The sequence below is a fragment of the Cucumis melo genome, chromosome 5 (assembly GCF_025177605.1).
Source record: "Cucumis melo cultivar AY chromosome 5, USDA_Cmelo_AY_1.0, whole genome shotgun sequence".
Lineage (NCBI taxonomy): Eukaryota > Viridiplantae > Streptophyta > Magnoliopsida > Cucurbitales > Cucurbitaceae > Cucumis > Cucumis melo.
In genome coordinates, this window is record NC_066861.1 from 487,418 (window position 1) to 505,725 (window position 18,308).

An 18,308-nucleotide genomic window follows, 5' to 3' on the forward strand; every position below is an offset into this window, starting at 1 on the left:
TCATTAATTTTTAAGATATTATATTATTTCACTCTTTCTTTTAGAAAACGATTTTCATTAATTTTTTTATCGTTATAAAATCATCCACTAAGCACTAACTACATTAATTAGGTAGTTTACACCAATAATAAATAAATAAAAATTGTACCTAAAGTTTTCATTCTAAAAACTTAATTCACTATATAGAGCTAATTATGCTAATTGAAAAATATCATTCTCTCAAGCTTGCAATGACGAGCAACGATATAGAAATATGAGAATGTTTGAGGTCACGCCATTGATGCATCAAGTCACATACAAGCCAATTCATTGAGACAAAAACCAAAATACAAAAATGAGACACCAAAAGTCACTAGTTAACAAAATTAATAGCGATTTTCGTATTGGAGTATTGTTAATTAAGATAAGTATACAAAATAGCCATTAGAGTAATACCAAGAATAGCATATATAAAATTTTATATTCGACAAATAGTGAACAAAAGATTTTTGCATGGCGATGTCAATTAATTGCCTACTCATTGTAATTGCATTTTGATTACTTATAGCGACTTGATTTAGAGATTGTCTTTGCTTGTTTTATCATGCGAAAATGATGGGGTGATTATAGGATCTATTTTTATTGTATTTCATAATATGGATTGTCTTAAAATAAATAGATAATTAATAACTTATGGTTATTAGTATAATAAGAAAATATTTTATTAAAAAATGTACTTTAAAAGAACATAATGAAAAATATAACATACGTATTTGAAAATATAATTGAAAATTTTTGATTTAGTGTATATATATACCTAATTTGTTTATTAAAAAATAATTTATTAGCACAAGTTCTATTATATTTTTTAAAACTATAATAAGATTTATAAAAATAAAAGTAGGTTATAGATATAAAAAGAAATAAATATTATCTCCTAAATTATATATATATTTTTAAGAAAAGTATATTTTAAATTGTTAATAGAATCTTTGACAGTTGAGGAGCTGACGGCCTCCGCAAATAGAATGTGTATAAAGAAAAACACTAAATCAACATTTATCATTTTCATTTTGCCCCAAGCCTCGCGCACTCAACTCCACCCCCTTCGACCTCTAGCGTTCGCAACAATCCCTTCGATGTTCAGACCTTCACATTCCGGCGGTGTTCAGAACCTCTCGTACGTTCCAGCCTTCCGGCGAACATTCCGGCCACCGCACGTTCAGACCGCAAGTTCAAAGACGGCACGAAACTCCGTTCCCTTCAGTGGCAGTTCGCACTCTCCTTCTCACTTCCTCCCTTCGCATTAATTCAACCTTCCCTTCTCACTCTGCTCAGTTATTTTACTTCCCTTCTCCTTCGTAATTGCAGTCCGCACTCCGGTAAGCCTACTTTACTATCGTTATTTTACTTTTGTCTTTTACCATAGATTAAATCTTAATATAATATTAGACATCACTTTCAGTCCCCATGACTCAAAATTTGCACCCTTCAAATAAAACTCTAGAAATCAAATCATTCAGATTTAACTTAGATTCGAGAACTGTCCAATATTTTTCTCTATAGAGTCGCTGTTAAAGCTGCACAAACAATAACTTAAATCAATAACCAACTTAATTGTTGTGAAGAAAAGACAAGAAGTAGGTCAATACGGAATCGTTATTATTAATTTTGTAATGACGCGTACTTTTAAAAGAACTCAGTGCGTCTGCCTTTAGGAATTAGAAGATGAGAAAACCAATGGTTAATAAATACATGTTTTTCAACTTATGGTCTTTTAATCAACACATTTTAATTCGTTGAACCCAGTATGATATTTTGACCGACACACATATTAATGTTTTAATTTGTAGAGCTGTACGCAAAATCTTCAAATACACGACAAATAGAAAGGGAGTGGGAATTATTTTTTTCCGTTAATATTTCGGGACCAGGGTCGGAGCCCAAAAAAAAAAAAGAAAGAAAAAAAAAAAATATATATATATATTTATACTTATTTATCAAAAAAAACAATAGCGGGTTATATTTACCATGGGATCGGATCCTCCGGGAATTCCCGCCCAGTTTCTTTTTAAGTAAATTCGTGGAGATGGAGAATGGGATAGGAAAACAGAAACGGAGTGGGGACCGGCACCATCCACGTTCCCGATCTGTGGACGTCTCTATGTAGAGCCATGTTTGGTCTTTTTCGAAAAAAAAGAAAAAATCATAAATTTTGAAGATGGTTATATTTGGAAAATGCGTAGGTGAATTGTTTTTCTTTTGTTCAAAGAAATCATAAATTCTGAAGACCAGCTTACTCAAGAAATACTTAGTTGATCATGAACAACATACAATTATATTGTGTATTCCACCAAATTATTTAATCACAATTTATTATATAATAAATTCTTTCTTGAATTTCTTCCTTTTTAAAATATATATGATTGAACAAGAATGCATATATATAACTTAAATATATATTTGAGGGAATGATTTCGCATACGTACGTTAAAATGTATATGAGTAGATGATCAGTAATAATGCATCTGATGCAACCAATTATTAGTTGTCACATCCTCTAAATCCTCGTTTAAGTCAAATCTAGATAATGAATTCAGAAACAACGTTAAATGGACCTGTTTCAAACTCTCCTTGAATAATCCACCAAGGGAATTTTGATCTCGAAGGGAAACACAAAATGGGAAAGAGCATTTGGGAATTGGGTATTGAAGATTTAGTGAGAACAGGCTTAAACCTCCATGAAGCTGTGGAATTCAACAGGATTCTAAAGAATGTACTGTCCACCACCCAAAGATCAAAGCCTACTGAGGTTTGGCGGGAGCTCATGGCTCGAAGAGCCTTGAAACCCACACACCCATTTGAGTTGCATCGGCTTCTCTATTACTCTGTCTATGCTAATTGGAATATCTCTACCAGTGGACCTCCTCCATATTGGTTTCCTTCTCTGTAATGTCTCTCATTTCATTCACCTAATTTTTATACAGCTTCTGCTTTGTAATGCATATTGTCCTATAAATGTTTGTAATATTGTCTACTTGTAGTGATCAATCTAAACTGACAAATTTGGGAAAGATCATGGAGTTGCAAGGTCCAAAGCTGTTGGGAGCTTCATATAAAGATCCTATATCAAGTTTCAGCTTATTTCAGAAATTCTCCATTCAGAATCCTGAGGTTTGGATTCAATTCTGTACATGGGGTTTTAGTATGAAAATTGAATACATTTTGGTGATCATTGTCTTGTACTTTGATGGTTATAGATTTACTGGTCAATTGTTCTTCAAGAGCTTTCTGTTACTTTTCAAAAAGCACCGAGGTGTATTTTAGATAGGACTGAGAAGCCAAATGGAAGATGGCTCCCTGACTCCATGTTGAATATTGCCGAGTGTTGTTTGCGTTCTTCAAGTCGCCTATTGAGAGATGATAATTCTTTGGCAATTGTGTGGAGAGATGAAGGCTGTGATAATTCAAACGTGAACCATATGACACTCAAACAACTTCGAGAGAAAGTAACGTATGCTCCTCTCTTTGAATACCGACGTTTCATCAAATATATCATAAATATTGCTGATTATAATCAGAGGAGAGGTTTAGTATTAAGCGATTCTCTTGACAAGCGGTTTATAATTATCTCAAGTTTTCTTTTTAAATAGAAATAACTACTTTCCATTTTCTTAAAGGGGCGTGAAAAAAAAAAACAGCAACAAAAACCCTCGTTTAAAGAAAAAGGATCCAACTAAATAAAATATTACTTGAAAAGTAGTTACGAAAGGTCTTTGAAATTGAGAGCCAATAAGAGATATGAAACTTAACCAAAGATCAAATATCACAAGAGTTCTTCTCCAACTAACTTTTGTTGTTTCTCTCCCATAAAACTATCAACAAAGTGCACATCCCAACCTCCTAAAGAAAGCAACCCTTCTCCGTAAAAGTAAATGAAAAAGAAACTTCCCAATTGAACTATTGACACTCCTCTGAGAAGCCAACATGAATCCAAACTTGGAGACTCAAGTGTTCATTTTTAGACTTTTAATCAAATAGACACTAACTTCAGACTTCATGAACTAAAAGTACATTTTGCCCATAGTTTTAACAAGATATGGGCATACTGTGCAGGTTGGTGGCAAATGCGCTTGATGCAACATTTTCAAAGGGCGATGCTGTTGCTATTGACATGCCATTGACAGTCGATGCAGTTGTTATATATTTAGCTATTGTTCTAGCAGGGCTTGTTGTTGTATCTATTGCTGACAGCTTTGCTGCTAATGAAGTTGCGGTTCGTCTGCTTATATCAAAAGCAAAGGGAATCTTTACTCAGGTAATTTTGTTAAAAAGTATTGAAATAGAGGTAGGTAAGGAACCTCTTGAGCTTTATATAATAAATTTTAAGCGGGGAAAACGACATCTTATCAGGTAGTCATTTCTCCAAAGAGATGATTATATTGTCGCTGAATTTCCCCTCTGATGAATTTAACCGAGTCTTGATATGAATTTGGAAACTGAAGATTGCATTCTGTTAGGTTCTTCGTTTATTTATTTTCAAGGTGAATAACGAGAAATATACAGAATTTGATTCTTATTTGGTGAAAATATCGTCACACAAAATTACAGAATTTGTTTTTTCTGTTTTCAAATATCATTAATTTGTACATTTGACTTTGTTTTCAATGTTCTTCAATGTTTAATTCTTATTTCATATTTAAATCAGGATTTCATATTGAGAGGAGGCAAGAAGTATCCGTTGTACAGGTGAAGTGACCAACAGAAAACCCTACGTTTGCCTACCCTGTCTTTGGGAAAGAGTGTCATGACTTAGAAGCAAACTTCCATATTCCAGTTCGCAGTGGCTAGGATCTATATCTGCAATATACCAAAAATCATATTTCTAGATGGAATGACATTATTAATCCATAGATTGATTGATCTGTCAACTTAGAATTTAAGTCTTTCATTGTAGGAGTTAAAGTGTTGATATAAAATAAAATTCACTTTCACTCATTAGGTCAAACTTTTAGGTCAATCGGTGGTTTAACATAGTATGAAAGCAAAAGTTCTTGTGCTCCAATCCTTGTTTTCCAAACTCACAAGTGAAGGGTGCTAAGCTCCAAGGTACCTGCAGAATACTCAACCAGCACACACACACAACACAATAATATTGGGGGAATGGATACATATATTCTGTACTGATCACAATACCACAAAAGGACATCAAGATAGTTTTCCAGCCAAGTAAGAGTCCTGTTCTCTCCCAATTAACCAAGTTCACACAAATGCATAAAATTCAAGATAAAAGAACCCTACCACAAAACACCCAGATATTCCTTTCCTTCTGCTGCCACGTGTTGTTAGGACCTCTGGCCAACCTAACAAGCATATTGTCTAGGCCGAAATTTCCTTCTTACCCCTCCTTATTTGTACACTTTGATGATTGGTGGCCTAGCAAATGGAAGTGTTAAAGTGTTGATATAATATTGAATTTATCTTCACCCATGAGCTTAATCTTTTTGTTCAATTGGAGATTAACATCGTATGAGAGCAAAAGTTCTTGTGCTCAAAATACCTATAATGTTATTTCCTCTCGAATTATGCTGATTTTCACTTATTGAGTCTTCTACAAATTTCCGAGCCTACAAATGAGAGGGAGTGTTAAATTTTTTTATTAATATTAAATTTATCTTTACTGATTATTTCAAGCTTTTGGGTCAACCGGTGATCTAACATTAGGTTTTTTTGAAAGCTCTGGTGCTAATATTACCATTTGACGCATAGGTTTAGTTCTGGAAGAACTCATAGCTGCATTGAACTTTCTCACTGAATTTTTTTTCTCCTTGCAGTCGGGTTATAGAAGGGGGGTCGTGTAAGGCTATAGTGATTCCTGTAACTGGAAACAGGCTGGAAGTGGATTTGCGAGAACAAGATCTATCATGGGAAGAATTTCTTTCAACTGCAAAGGAATTTCCAAGGTAATGCAATGATAATGTCAACACTTCTTTGATTTCTTATTACCTTCTTGTAAGTTCACTAAACAATGTTCCACTTGAATTCTGCTGCAGATGAAGGTAATGTTACAAAGATTACCTACTGTACTGATTACAATTTACAATGTACGAATCAGTAAAATTTGAACTGCTGATGGAAACATTGTTATATTGCAGATCAAATTGTTACTCTCCAATGTATCATTCAATAGATGCCGTGACTAACATTCTCTTTTCATCTGGGACCACGGGTAAAAACTCTCTTCTAGCACCTAATAAGCATGGACATTTTATTTTGCCTAATGTCCGCGACCGTGTTGGAGACTCACTCAAACACTTGTGGACATGTATTGGACACTTGTTATTGTATAATGTGTTAAACATGCATAGAACACTTGTTATGTAGACTAAAAAGACACATATATAACGACAATAATAAACTTTTAGAGTTGAAGATATTGAACTAACTTTTTAAGCATATAAATGCATCCCCCATTTACTTTGAATTTTCTTTGAGTATAAAATTGATATGTATATTAAATGTATATTTTAATAAACAAGTACATGTTTTCATGTCCTAGATTTTTAAAAAATTACATGTCATCGTCTCTGTGTCACATCGTATGTGTGCTTCTTAGTCTAGCTCCTTATACAATAAGAGATCCAAATTTTTTGTACAGAGGACTTAACTTCAAATTTAGAAAGAGTCTGGAGGCTAATAAGATCCTTTTTGCAATTATATTATGCAAACTTAGACTAGAATAGTATGTAATACCGTGTATTTGATGAAGAAAATGTGTTTATATGATATTTTGACATCGGCAGTTGCAAATTCTTATAAACTTGTGGCCCATATCAGGAAAGCCGAAAGCAATCCCATGGACACAACTTTCACCTATCCGCTGCGCTGCTGATTCCTGGGCTCACATGGATGTTCAGGCTGGCGATGTTTTCTGTTGGCCCACAAATTTAGGATGGGCGATGGGGCCAGTTTCAGTGTACTCATCCTTGTTAGTTGGTGCAACTCTTGCTCTCTATCATGGATCTCCTCTTGGCCATGGATTTGGAAAGTTCGTTCAGGTAAAAGTTTTGTTAGATGCCGATGAGCCCAACCATGGGATTTAATTGCTAGGCCAACTAGTTTTAGATTTTACGCATTTCCTTCCTCTACATTTGTTGTAGGATGCAGGAGTGACTATATTGGGAACAATTCCAAGCTTGGTAAAAACTTGGAAGGATACAAGGTGCATGGAAGGCTTAAATTGGACAAAGATAAGGTAGTATTTTACAAACCTATATTGGAATGCTAAGTTATGACATTTAAAATCAGTTTAATGGAGCCAAAAAAAGAAAAAAGAAAAAAGAAAACTTAGCTCCATTGCAATGTATGCTGAGAGATCAAGAGGTCTAGGATTCAAATCTCCCTTACTAATATGTATTAAAATATATAAGTTTAATGGACTTAGAAGTTGATATATGTAGGTACTTTGCCTCCACCGGCGAAACGTCAAATGTCGATGATGATCTCTGGCTTTCCTCGAGGTCATATTACAAACCTTTGTTCGAATGTTGTGGTGGCACAGAACTTGGTTCAAGCTTCATTGTCGGTAGTCCAGTACAACCACAGGCTTTTGGGGCTTTTAGCACAGCATCTATGACCACAGGGTTTGTCATCCTTGATGAACATGGAATACCTTTTGTGCGTGCAATAAATAGCCTTTCATGTCATTTAGTGAATTTCTCGATGAAAAATCAAGTATCTTATTTTTTCTGTGTTTTCTTTTGATCAACAGCCAGAAGATCAGCCTTGCATTGGTGAAATAGGGTTATTCCCTATATATCTCGGAGCTAGCAACGAATTGCTAAACGCTGATCATGATGAAGTTTACTTCAAGGGAATGCCAATATACAATGGAATGGTATAGTCAAGCTCAAGCAAACCCTTCTTCCTGTTTATAGATTTCTTTTGACTCCCAGGGACTTTTGGTACAAAACTTGCTGGTATTTATGCTATGTTTTGGCGTCTAAATGAATGTGGGTTATAGTATTGGTTGATTATGAATGCAACTTGCAAGGGAGATCTCATTTTCTTTTTAAATAAGTAAGCAGGCATTTAAAATATCTGTTTCACTTCATTTCAGCAACTGAGGAGACATGGAGACATCATCAGAAGAACTGTTGGAGGCTACTTAATTGTTCAAGGTAGGGCTGATGACACCATGAACCTTGGCGGCATCAAGGTACTACACACTGTTTTTTTCTGATTTTCTGCTACTCCTAACATGAATATAATTTTTCCAGTAAAAGTCAATAGATTTGTGAAGTTGATGTGAAATTTTTTAATTAGAATACCTCCTGATTAGAATAATATCTAAAATATATTGAAATATAGAAAATGAAGAACTACAAGATAACCTAAGTACGAAGACACTTGAAACCTCCCCTCTTGAGAGTGCCGCAAGCCCTAGATCACTCCCCTCCTGTGTATAACAAGACACGAATCTAACTCTCTATCTAATTACTCTGATGCTCTTTACTAATATTCCTAACTAATCACTTTATAGAAGTCAAAGTATGTTGAGAATTTATACGAAATATAAATAAATGCGGAACAAACTAAATTATATCTCAAATTCTCATTTCACAGGTTAGAATCAAACAAGCAATTGATCATAAAATTGTTAACAATAAAGCGTAGGGAAAGAGGAGAACGACACTAACACCCCAAATTCGAGACTATGTCCATTCTTCTGCAACTACAGGTTCTACTTTGATAGAGATTGAAAAGACACCCAAATCCACGCTTATAAATCTCTCTTCCCAAAGAGCCCAACAAGAATTGTTTGAATTCAAGTACCACACTTGAAATAAATAATACGAGAAACCCTTTAACCAAAATAGAAAAATACACTGTACTTTGCTTACTGTCACTCCAAAATACTGAAGAATAAAAGCATTATTGTTCTCAGTTTTAATTCTTCTTTTTTACCTTCAAAAGCCTCCTCCTTTTATAGAATAAACTCCACCACCCATTTCTTTCTTTAGTCATAACTGTTTGGTAGTATGTGATTCCATCTCGAAACCAATTGGCTTTGAGAGGAGTAGTTCATCCCTCATAAGGAGTGTGAGTCTCATTGGTTTTTCCAATGTGAGACTCTTAAATATCTCGACATGCCCCCCCAAGATGGTACCTCTCTGGGTTCATCTATCTTATATCTTGGGCCGAATGTCCGTTTGGGCTTAATGGGCTTTGATACCATGTGAAATTTCTATATTATTGAATAAATCACAATAATTCAGAGTACATAATGATGTTTTACATAGAAATATATGTAGACCTCAAAGAAAGCTCTAAAAGAAACTTCATAAATGGAAAATACCAAAAGAGAAATCATAATGGAAAATACTAATAATTAATAAACCCTAATTTTCCTTTAACAACCTCTCTCAAACTCAATTTGCTAGAAACACGAGTTGAGTTTGCTAAGAAAACGTCTGAATCAAATCAGCAGATCTAGGATAGAATCAGAAACCCACAAAGAACTTCTAAGCTAAAGACAAACCCACGAAGAACTACTGGAATAGAAACATAGATCCTTGTATAGAGATCTATAACAAAACCGACGAAGAATGAAACAAAGAACTTCTGGGTGATAACAAATATCCTCATAGATATTATAACAAGACTCATGAACGACTGCTTTAAAAACGGAACAAATAAAATAGAACAAGATGTTTCCACATGTATGTTGGGAAAGAAAAATTTTATCTGCATAAAAATTTGCTTAAGACTTGAGCAAATTGATTTTGGACCAATAAGTTTGGGCTCCACATTCTTAACAAAGTAGGTAGCCAGTTTGAGCAAACTTATCACTTGCTTTTACCTCCGTTAAAGACATACAAGTTTCTTCCGAACTGTTAGATTATTTAACACCTACTTCTCTTACACACATGTAGACAAGTTCGGTTGAAATTGAACGGATATGCGACCATGTCGATGAGAGTATATTGGAAACAGCTGCAGTAAGTTTATCACCTATAGAAGGAGGTCCAGAACAACTAGTCATTTTGGTGGTGCTAAAAAAACAATATGTAAAGTCCTCACAAGAGCTGAAAGACAAATTCTCAAAAGCAATTCAGAGAAATCTTAACCCTTTATTCAAGGTAGCATTTTAACATTTTCTTTCTTTTTTTTTTTTTTTTTGGCAAAAAAGGTCCTCAGATAAATTGAACTTTGAAAGGAATGGAACTGCAGGTTGGGTTTGTGAAAATTGTACCAAGCTTTCCACGAACTGCTTCTAACAAGTTACTGAGAAGAGTTTTGAGGAAACAGATGAAGGATGAACTTGCCCTTCGAAGTCAACTTTAGAGGCCAAGACGTATTCTCTGTAAATCGTTGAAATAAGATAGTTTAGTCATTTAATATAGCTGTTTAATTTGAAGAAAATAAACTTAATTTATGGCCTTTCAATAATTTAAAGTTGCTTGTGTCTCGAAACATGCGTTTAAATATATTAGACATCACCATCAGTCCCCATAGCTCTAAGTTCGCACGTTTCAAATAAGACTCTAGTAATCAAATCATTCAGATTCGCATATCTAATTTCAAGATTTTGTATGCAAGATTCAGCAAGATTGTATTTTTCTATATGGAGTCACCATTAAAGCTGCAGAAACAATAACTTAAACAAACAACCTTAGTTGTTGTGAAAAAAAAAGACAAAAAGTAGGTAAATACCGAATCGGAATCTAAGCGATGCTGCCAACTTCGTATTATTATTACAAAACAAAAAGAACTCAGTGCGTTTGCCTTTTAGGAAAACCAATGATTAAAAGCGAAATGATTAGTAAATAAATGTTTTTCAACAAATGATCTTTCAATCAACGCATTTTAATTTGTGTAGCCCAATATGACCTTTTGATTGGGACACATTTTAACGTTTTAATTTGTAGGGTGTCCATTTAATCTATAGGGAGAGACAAAACAAGATGGGCAATCCTCGAATACACGGTAAATGGAGAGGAAGCGAGAATTATTTTTTGCCATTAACATGTCGGGGTCGGGTTGGGGAATACCACGCCACCCCAAAAGGAATATATATATATATATATATATATATATATATATATTTTACTTATGTATACTTTATAAAAAAACAAAAGTGGAGGATATTTTCCCGCAGAGAACCCGATCTCAAGGAATCTCCGCCCCTTTTCCTGTGGGGAAATTTACGGAGATGGAGAAGAATAGGATAGGGGGTGGGGACGGAGAAGGGGAGTGGCATCCCCGTCCCTAGGACATCTCTATATGGAGCCATATTTGATTTTTTCTCAAAAAAAAAAAGAAAAAATCATAAATTTTGACTATTGTTATATTTAGATTTAGGTGAATCGTTTTTTAGGTTCGAGTTTTCTTTTGTTAAGGAGAAATTTGGGTGATTTTGAACAAGATAACGTATGTTTGTGTATTCCACCAAGTCAAAATTTGTTATATATAACAAATTCTTTCTTTATTTCTTCTTCTTTTAAATATATGTGTTGAGTAAGTATGCACATATATAACTTAAATATATATATTTGAGAGAATGGTGCACATATATAACTTAAATATATATATTTGAGGGAATGGTGCACATATATACATTAAATATGTATATGAGTAGATAGTAATAAAGCACATGGATCATGCATCCAGTTATTAGTTGTCACATCCTCTAAATCCTCGTTTAAGTCGAATTTTATATATAATGAATTCAGAAACACCGTTAAATGGACCTGTTTCAAACTTTGAATAATCCCCCAACGGAATTTGATCTCGAAGGGAAACACAAAATGGGAAAGAGCATTTGGGAATTGGGTATTGAAGATTTAGTGAAAACGGGCTTAAACCTCCATGAAGCTGTGGAATTCAACAGGATTCTTAAGAATGTACTGTCCACAGCCCAAAGATCAAAGCCTGCTGAGGTTTGGCGGGAGCTCATGGCTAAAAGAGCCTTGAAACCCACACACCCATTTGAGTTGCATCGGCTTCTCTATTACTCTGTCTATGCTAATTGGAATATCTCTACCAATGGACCTCCTCCATATTGGTTTCCTTCTCTGTAATGTCTCTAATTTCATTGACCTAATTTTTATACAGCTTCTGCTATGTAATGCATATTGTCCTATAAATGTTTGCAATATTGTCTGCTTGTAGCAATCAATCTAAACTGACAAATTTGGGAAAGATCATGGAGTTGCATGGTCCAAAGCTGTTGGGAGCTTCATATAAAGATCCTATATCAAGTTTCAGCTTATTTCAGAAATTCTCCATTCAGAATCCTGAGGTTTGGATTCAATTCTGTACATGCGGTTATAGTATGAAAATTGAATGCATTTTGGTGATCACTGTCTTGTGCTTTGATGGTAATAGATTTACTGGTCAATTGTTCTTCAAGAGCTTTCTGTTACTTTCCAAAAAGCACCGAGGTGTATTTTAGATAGGACTGAGAAGCCAAATGGAAGATGGCTCCCTGACTCCATGTTGAATATTGCCGAGTGTTGTTTGCGTTCTTCAAGTCGCCTATTGAGAGATGATAATTCTTTGGCAATTGTGTGGAGAGATGAAGGCTGTGATAATTCAAACGTGAACCATATGACACTCAAACAACTTCGAGACAAAGTAACGTATGCTCCTCTCTTTGAATACCGACGTTTCATCAAAATATATCATAAATATTGCTGATTATAATCAGAGGAGAGGTTTAGTGTTAAGCGATTATCTTGAAAAGCAGTTTATAATTATCTCACTTTTTCTTTTTAAATAAAAATAACTACTTCCATTTTCTTACAGGGGCGCACAAAAAAAAAAAAATCAACAACAACAGCAACAAAAACCCTCCTTTAGAAAACGGATCCAACTAAATAAAATATTACCTAAAAAGTAGTTACGGAAGTTCTTTGAAATCGAGAGCGAATTGGAGATATGAAACTTAACCAAAGATCAAACGTCACAAGAGTCCTTCTCCAACTAACTTTTGTTGTTTCTTTCTCCCATAAAACTCTAAACAAAGTGCACACCCCAACATCCTAAAAAAAGCGACACTTCTTCCAAAAAGGAAATGAAAAAGAAACTTCCCAATTGAACTATTGACACTCCTCCGAGGAGCCAACATGAAACCAAACTTAGAGACTAAGATGTTCATTTTAAAACTTTTTAATCAAATACACACTAACTTCAAACTTCAGGGACTAAAAGTACATTATGTCTATAGTTTTAACAAGATTTGGGTATGCTGTGCAGGTTGGTGGCAAATGCACTCGATGCAACATTTTCAAAGGGCGATGCTGTTGCTATTGACATGCCATTGACAGTTGATGCAGTTGTTATATATTTAGCTATTGTTCTAGCAGGGCTTGTTGTTGTTTCTATTGCCGACAGCTTTGCTGCTAATGAAGTTGCAGTTCGTCTGCTTATATCAAAAGCAAAGGGAATCTTTACTCAGGTAATTTTGTTAAAAAGTTTTGAAATAGAGGTAGGTAATGAATCTCATGAGCTTTATATGATCAATTTTAAGTGGGGAAAATGACATCTTGATGTGAATTTGAAAACTGAAGATTGCATTCTGTTAGGTTCTTCGTTTATTTGTTTTCAAGGTGAAGAACGAGAAATATACAGAATTTGATTCTTGTTTGGTGAAAATATCGTCTCACAGAATTACAGAATTTGTTTTTATCTGTTTTCAAATATCATTAATTTGTATATTTGACTTTGTTTTCAGTGTTCTTCAATGTTTAATTCTTATTTCATATTTAAATCAGGATTTCATATTGAGAGGAGGCAAGAAGTATCCGTTGTACAGGTGAAGTGACCAACAGAAAACCCTAAGTGTCATGACTTAGACGCAAACTTCCATATTCCACTTCGCAATGGCTAGGATCTATATCTGCAATACACCAAAAATCATATTTCTAGATGGAATAGATTGATCGATCTGTCAACTTAAAATTCAATGCAAGAGTTAAAAGTGTTGATATAATATAAAATTTACTTTCACTCATTAAGTTAAACTTTTAGGTCAATCGGTAATTTAAAATAGTATCAAAGCAAAAGTCCATGTGGTCCGACCCTTGTAATATTAATTCCTTCTTCATTAGTGGAATTAATATTGATTTCCACTTATTAGGTTATCTATAAATTTCCAAACTCAGAAGTAAAGGGTGCTAAGCTCCAAGGTACCTGCAGAATACTCAATCCAGCACACACACAATGCAATAATATTGGGGACTGGATATATATTCTTTATTGATCATAATACCACAAAAGGACATCAAGATAAGTTTCCAGCTTGGTAAGAGGGTTGTTCTCTCCCAATGAACGAAGTTCACACAAATGCATAAAATTCAAGATAAAAAAACCCTAGCACAACTTCCTTTCCTTCTGCTGCCACGTGTTGTTAGGACCACTAACAACCATATTGTCTAGGCCGAAATTTCCTTCTTACCCCTTCTTTTGTACACTTTGGTGGTTGATGGCCTAGCAAAGGGATATAATATTGAATTTATCTTCACCTATGAGCTTAATCCTTTTGTTCAATTGGAGATTAACATGGTATGAGAGTAAAAGTTTTTGTGCTCAAAATACCTATAATATTATTTCCTCCCGATTTCTATTGATTTTCACTTATTGAGTCTTCTACAAATTTCCAAGCCTACAAATGAGAGGGAGTGGTAAAGTGTTTATAATATTAAATTTATCTTCACTGATTAGCTCAAGGTTTTGCGCCAATCGGTGATCTAACATTATGTTTTTTGGAAGCTAATTTTACCATTTGACGCATATATTTAGTTCTGGAAGAACTCATAGCTACACTGAACTTTCTCACAGAATTTTTTTTCTCTCTCCTAGCAGTCGGGTTATAGAAGGGGGGTCATGTAAGGCTATAGTGATTCCCGTAACTGGGAACAGGCTGGAAGTGGATTTGCGAGAACAGGATCTATCATGGGAAGAATTTCTTTCAACTGCAAAGGAATTTCCAAGGTAATGCAATGATAATGTCAACACTTCGTTGATTTCTTATTACCTTCTTGTAAGTTCACTAAACAATGTTCCACTTGAATTCTGCTGCTGATGAAGGTAATGTTACAAAGATTACCTACTGTACTGATTATAATTTACAATGTACGAATCAGTAAAATTTGAACTGCTGATGGAAGCATTTTTATATTGCAGATCAAATTGTTACTCTCCAATGTATCATTCAATAGATGCCGTGACTAACATTCTCTTCTCATCTGGGACCACGGGTAAAAACTCTCTTCTAGCACCTAATAAGAATGGACATTTCATTTTGCCTAGTGTCTGCGTCCGTGTTGGAGACTCAGTATTGGACAATTGTTAGTATATAAATATATTAAACATGCATGGAAGACTTGTTATGTAGACTAAAAAGACACATATATGACACAATAATAAACTTTTAGAGTGGAAGACATTAAACTAACTTTTTACGCATATAAATGCATCCACCCATTTACTTTGAATTTTATTTGAGTATAAAATTGATATATATATATATATATATACATTAAATGTCTATTTTAATAAACAAGTACCTTTTGTTTTCATGTCCCAAATTTTTAAAAATTACATGTCATCGTATCTCTGTTTCACATCGTATGTGTGCTTCTTAGCCTAGTTTCTTATATACAGTGAGGGATCCAAATTTAGAAAAAGTTTGGAGGCTAATAAGATCCTTTTTTCAATTATATTATGCAAACTTAGACTCGAATGGTATGTAATACCATGTATTTGATGAAGAAAATGTGTTTATATGATATTTTGACATCGGCAGTTGCAAATTCTTATAAACTTGTGGCCCATATCAGGAGAGCCAAAAGCAATCCCATGGACACAACTTTCACCTATCCGCTGCGCTGCTGATTCCTGGGCTCACATGGATGTTCAGGCTGGCGATGTTTTCTGTTGGCCCACCAATTTAGGATGGGCGATGGGGCCAGTTTCTGTGTACTCATCCTTGTTAGTTGGTGCAACTCTTGCTCTCTATCATGGATCTCCTCTTGGCCATGGATTTGGAAAGTTCGTTCAGGTAAAAGTTCTGTTAGATGCCTATCAGCCCAACCATGAGATTTAATTGCTAGGCCAACTAGTTTTAGATTTTACGCATTTCCTTCCTCTACATTTGTTGTAGGATGCAGGAGTGACTATATTGGGAACAGTTCCAAGCTTGGTAAAAACTTGGAAGGATACAAGGTGCATGGAAGGCTTAAATTGGACAAAGATAAGGTAATATTTTACAAACCTATATTGGAATGCTAAGTTATGGCATTTAAAATCAGATTAATGGAGGAAAAAAAAAAGCTTAGCTCCATTGCAATGTATGCTGAGTGATCAAGAGGTCTAGGATTCAAATCTCCCTTACTAATATGTATTAAAATATATAAGTTTAATGGACTTAGAAGTTGATATCTGTAGGTACTTTGCCTCCACCGGCGAAACGTCAAATGTCGATGATGATCTCTGGCTTTCCTCGAGGTCATATTACAAACCTTTGTTCGAATGTTGTGGTGGCACAGAACTTGGTTCAAGCTTCATTGTCGGTAGTCCATTACAACCACAGGCTTTTGGGGCTTTTAGCACAGCATCTATGACCACAGGATTTGTCATCCTTGATGAACATGGAATACCTTTTGTGCGTGCAATAAATAGCCTTTCATGTCATTTAATGAATTTCTCGATGAAAAATCAAGTATCTTATTTTTTCTGTGTTTTCTTTTGATCAACAGCCAGAAGATCAGCCTTGCATTGGTGAAATAGGGTTATTCCCTATATATCTCGGAGCTAGCAACGAATTGCTAAACGCTGATCATGATGAAGTTTACTTCAAGGGAATGCCAATATACAATGGAATGGTATAGTCAAGCTCAAGCAAACCCTTCTTCCTGTTTATAGATTTCTTTTGATCTCCCAGGGACTTTTGGTACAAAACCTGCCGGTATTTATGCTCTGTTTTGGAGTCTAAATGAATGTGGGTTATAGTATTGGTTGATTATGAATGCAACTTGCAAGGGAGATCTCATTTTCTTTTCAAATAAGTAAGCAGGCATTTAAAAATCTTTTTACTTGATTCACTTCATTTCAGCAACTGAGGAGACATGGAGACATCATCAAAAGAACTGTTGGAGGCTACTTAGTTGTTCAAGGTAGGGCTGATGACACTATGAACCTTGGCGGCATCAAGGTACTACACACTGTTTTTTCTGCTACTCCTAACACGAATTACATTTTTCCTGTATAAATCGATAGATTTGTGAAGTTTTTAGGATACCTCCTAATTAGAATAAGATCTAAAATATATTGAAATATAGAAGAAGAAGAACTACAAGATAACCCAAGTATGAAGACACTTGAAACCTCCCCTCTCGAGTATGCTAACCCAACCCCTAGATCACTCCCCCTTCCTCACTCACACTCCTATTTATAACAAGATACTTTTAACTCCATATCAAATTACGCTTAAGGTAGCCAGTTCGAGCAACCTTATCACTTGTTTTTCCTTTGTTAAAGACCACATATAAGTTTCTTTCTAACTGTTATATTACTTAACCTCTGCTTCTCTTACACACATGTAGACAAGTTCGGTTGAACTTGAACGTATATGTGACCTTGTTGATGAGAGTATATTGGAAACCGCTGCGGTGGCTGTTTCACCTATACAAGGAGGTCCAGAACAACTAGTCATTTTGGTGGTACTAAGTGAAGGATATAGAAAGTCCCCACAAGAACTGAAAGTCAAATTTTCAAAAGCAATCCAGAGCAATCTTAACCCTTTGTTCAAGGTAGCATTTTATGCTAAGTTATTTTCTTTCCAGTTTTTTGCAAACAAGGGTTGTGGAAATCTGAACTTTGAAATGAATGAAACTGCAGGTTGGGTTTGTGAAAATTGTACCAAGCTTTCCACGAACTGCTTCCAACAAGTTACTGAGAAGAGTCTTGAGGAAACAGATGAAGGATGAACTTGCCCTTCAAAGTCATCTTTAGAGGCCAAGTCATCAACTTTCTAAATTATTGTTGTATGAAGTCCACTGAGGCCATGCATAATAGTTTACAAATGAATTGAGATGAGACAGTTTTATATAATAGTTTACAAATGAATTGAGATGAGACAGTTTTATATAAATTGCCCTGGCACCATATATTCGAAAAAGTCTGAAAAAGACATCCAAGATTAAGATGGCAGAAATCCCTTCTAATTTGAAGGAAAATAGCATCACTTGCTTTTTGGTCCTTAAAGTTGGAATTGAGAACAATTGCGTGTTTTTAAATAAAAATATGTTAAAAAGGATTTCTAG

The 18,308-nt window shown here is 34.7% G+C and overlaps 2 protein-coding genes across 7 annotated transcripts; both read left to right on the top strand.

The window, feature by feature from the left end:
- Positions 1-1,212: 1,212 nt before the first annotated feature.
- Positions 1,213-10,455, top strand: LOC107991018 (probable CoA ligase CCL12). Of its 6 annotated transcripts, none has more exons than XM_051085025.1 (15): positions 1,213-1,361; positions 2,567-2,928; positions 3,024-3,153; positions 3,240-3,493; positions 4,096-4,297; positions 4,688-4,728; positions 5,814-5,942; positions 6,135-6,208; positions 6,817-7,037; positions 7,140-7,234; positions 7,440-7,656; positions 7,751-7,876; positions 8,099-8,197; positions 9,915-10,121; positions 10,213-10,455. In XM_051085025.1, exons 2-15 carry the CDS (start codon positions 2,660-2,662, stop codon positions 10,324-10,326), a joined length of 2,178 nt encoding a protein of 725 aa, XP_050940982.1. In that variant the 5' UTR covers positions 1,213-1,361; positions 2,567-2,659; the 3' UTR covers positions 10,327-10,455. The 6 variants fall into 6 exon arrangements, with proteins under 6 accessions (XP_050940982.1, XP_050940983.1, XP_050940981.1 ...); XM_051085026.1 differs by having other exon boundaries at positions 1,217-1,361; positions 2,580-2,928; XM_051085024.1 differs by having other exon boundaries at positions 1,219-1,361; positions 2,649-2,928.
- Positions 1,219-18,163, top strand: LOC103491592 (probable CoA ligase CCL12). The gene is made up of 15 exons (XM_008451599.3): positions 1,219-1,361; positions 11,779-12,058; positions 12,154-12,283; positions 12,370-12,623; positions 13,240-13,441; positions 13,758-13,798; positions 14,848-14,976; positions 15,169-15,242; positions 15,825-16,045; positions 16,148-16,242; positions 16,432-16,648; positions 16,743-16,868; positions 17,099-17,197; positions 17,589-17,795; positions 17,884-18,163. Exons 2-15 carry the CDS (start codon positions 11,790-11,792, stop codon positions 17,995-17,997), a joined length of 2,178 nt encoding a protein of 725 aa, XP_008449821.2. The 5' UTR covers positions 1,219-1,361; positions 11,779-11,789; the 3' UTR covers positions 17,998-18,163.
- Positions 18,164-18,308: the final 145 nt, after the last annotated feature.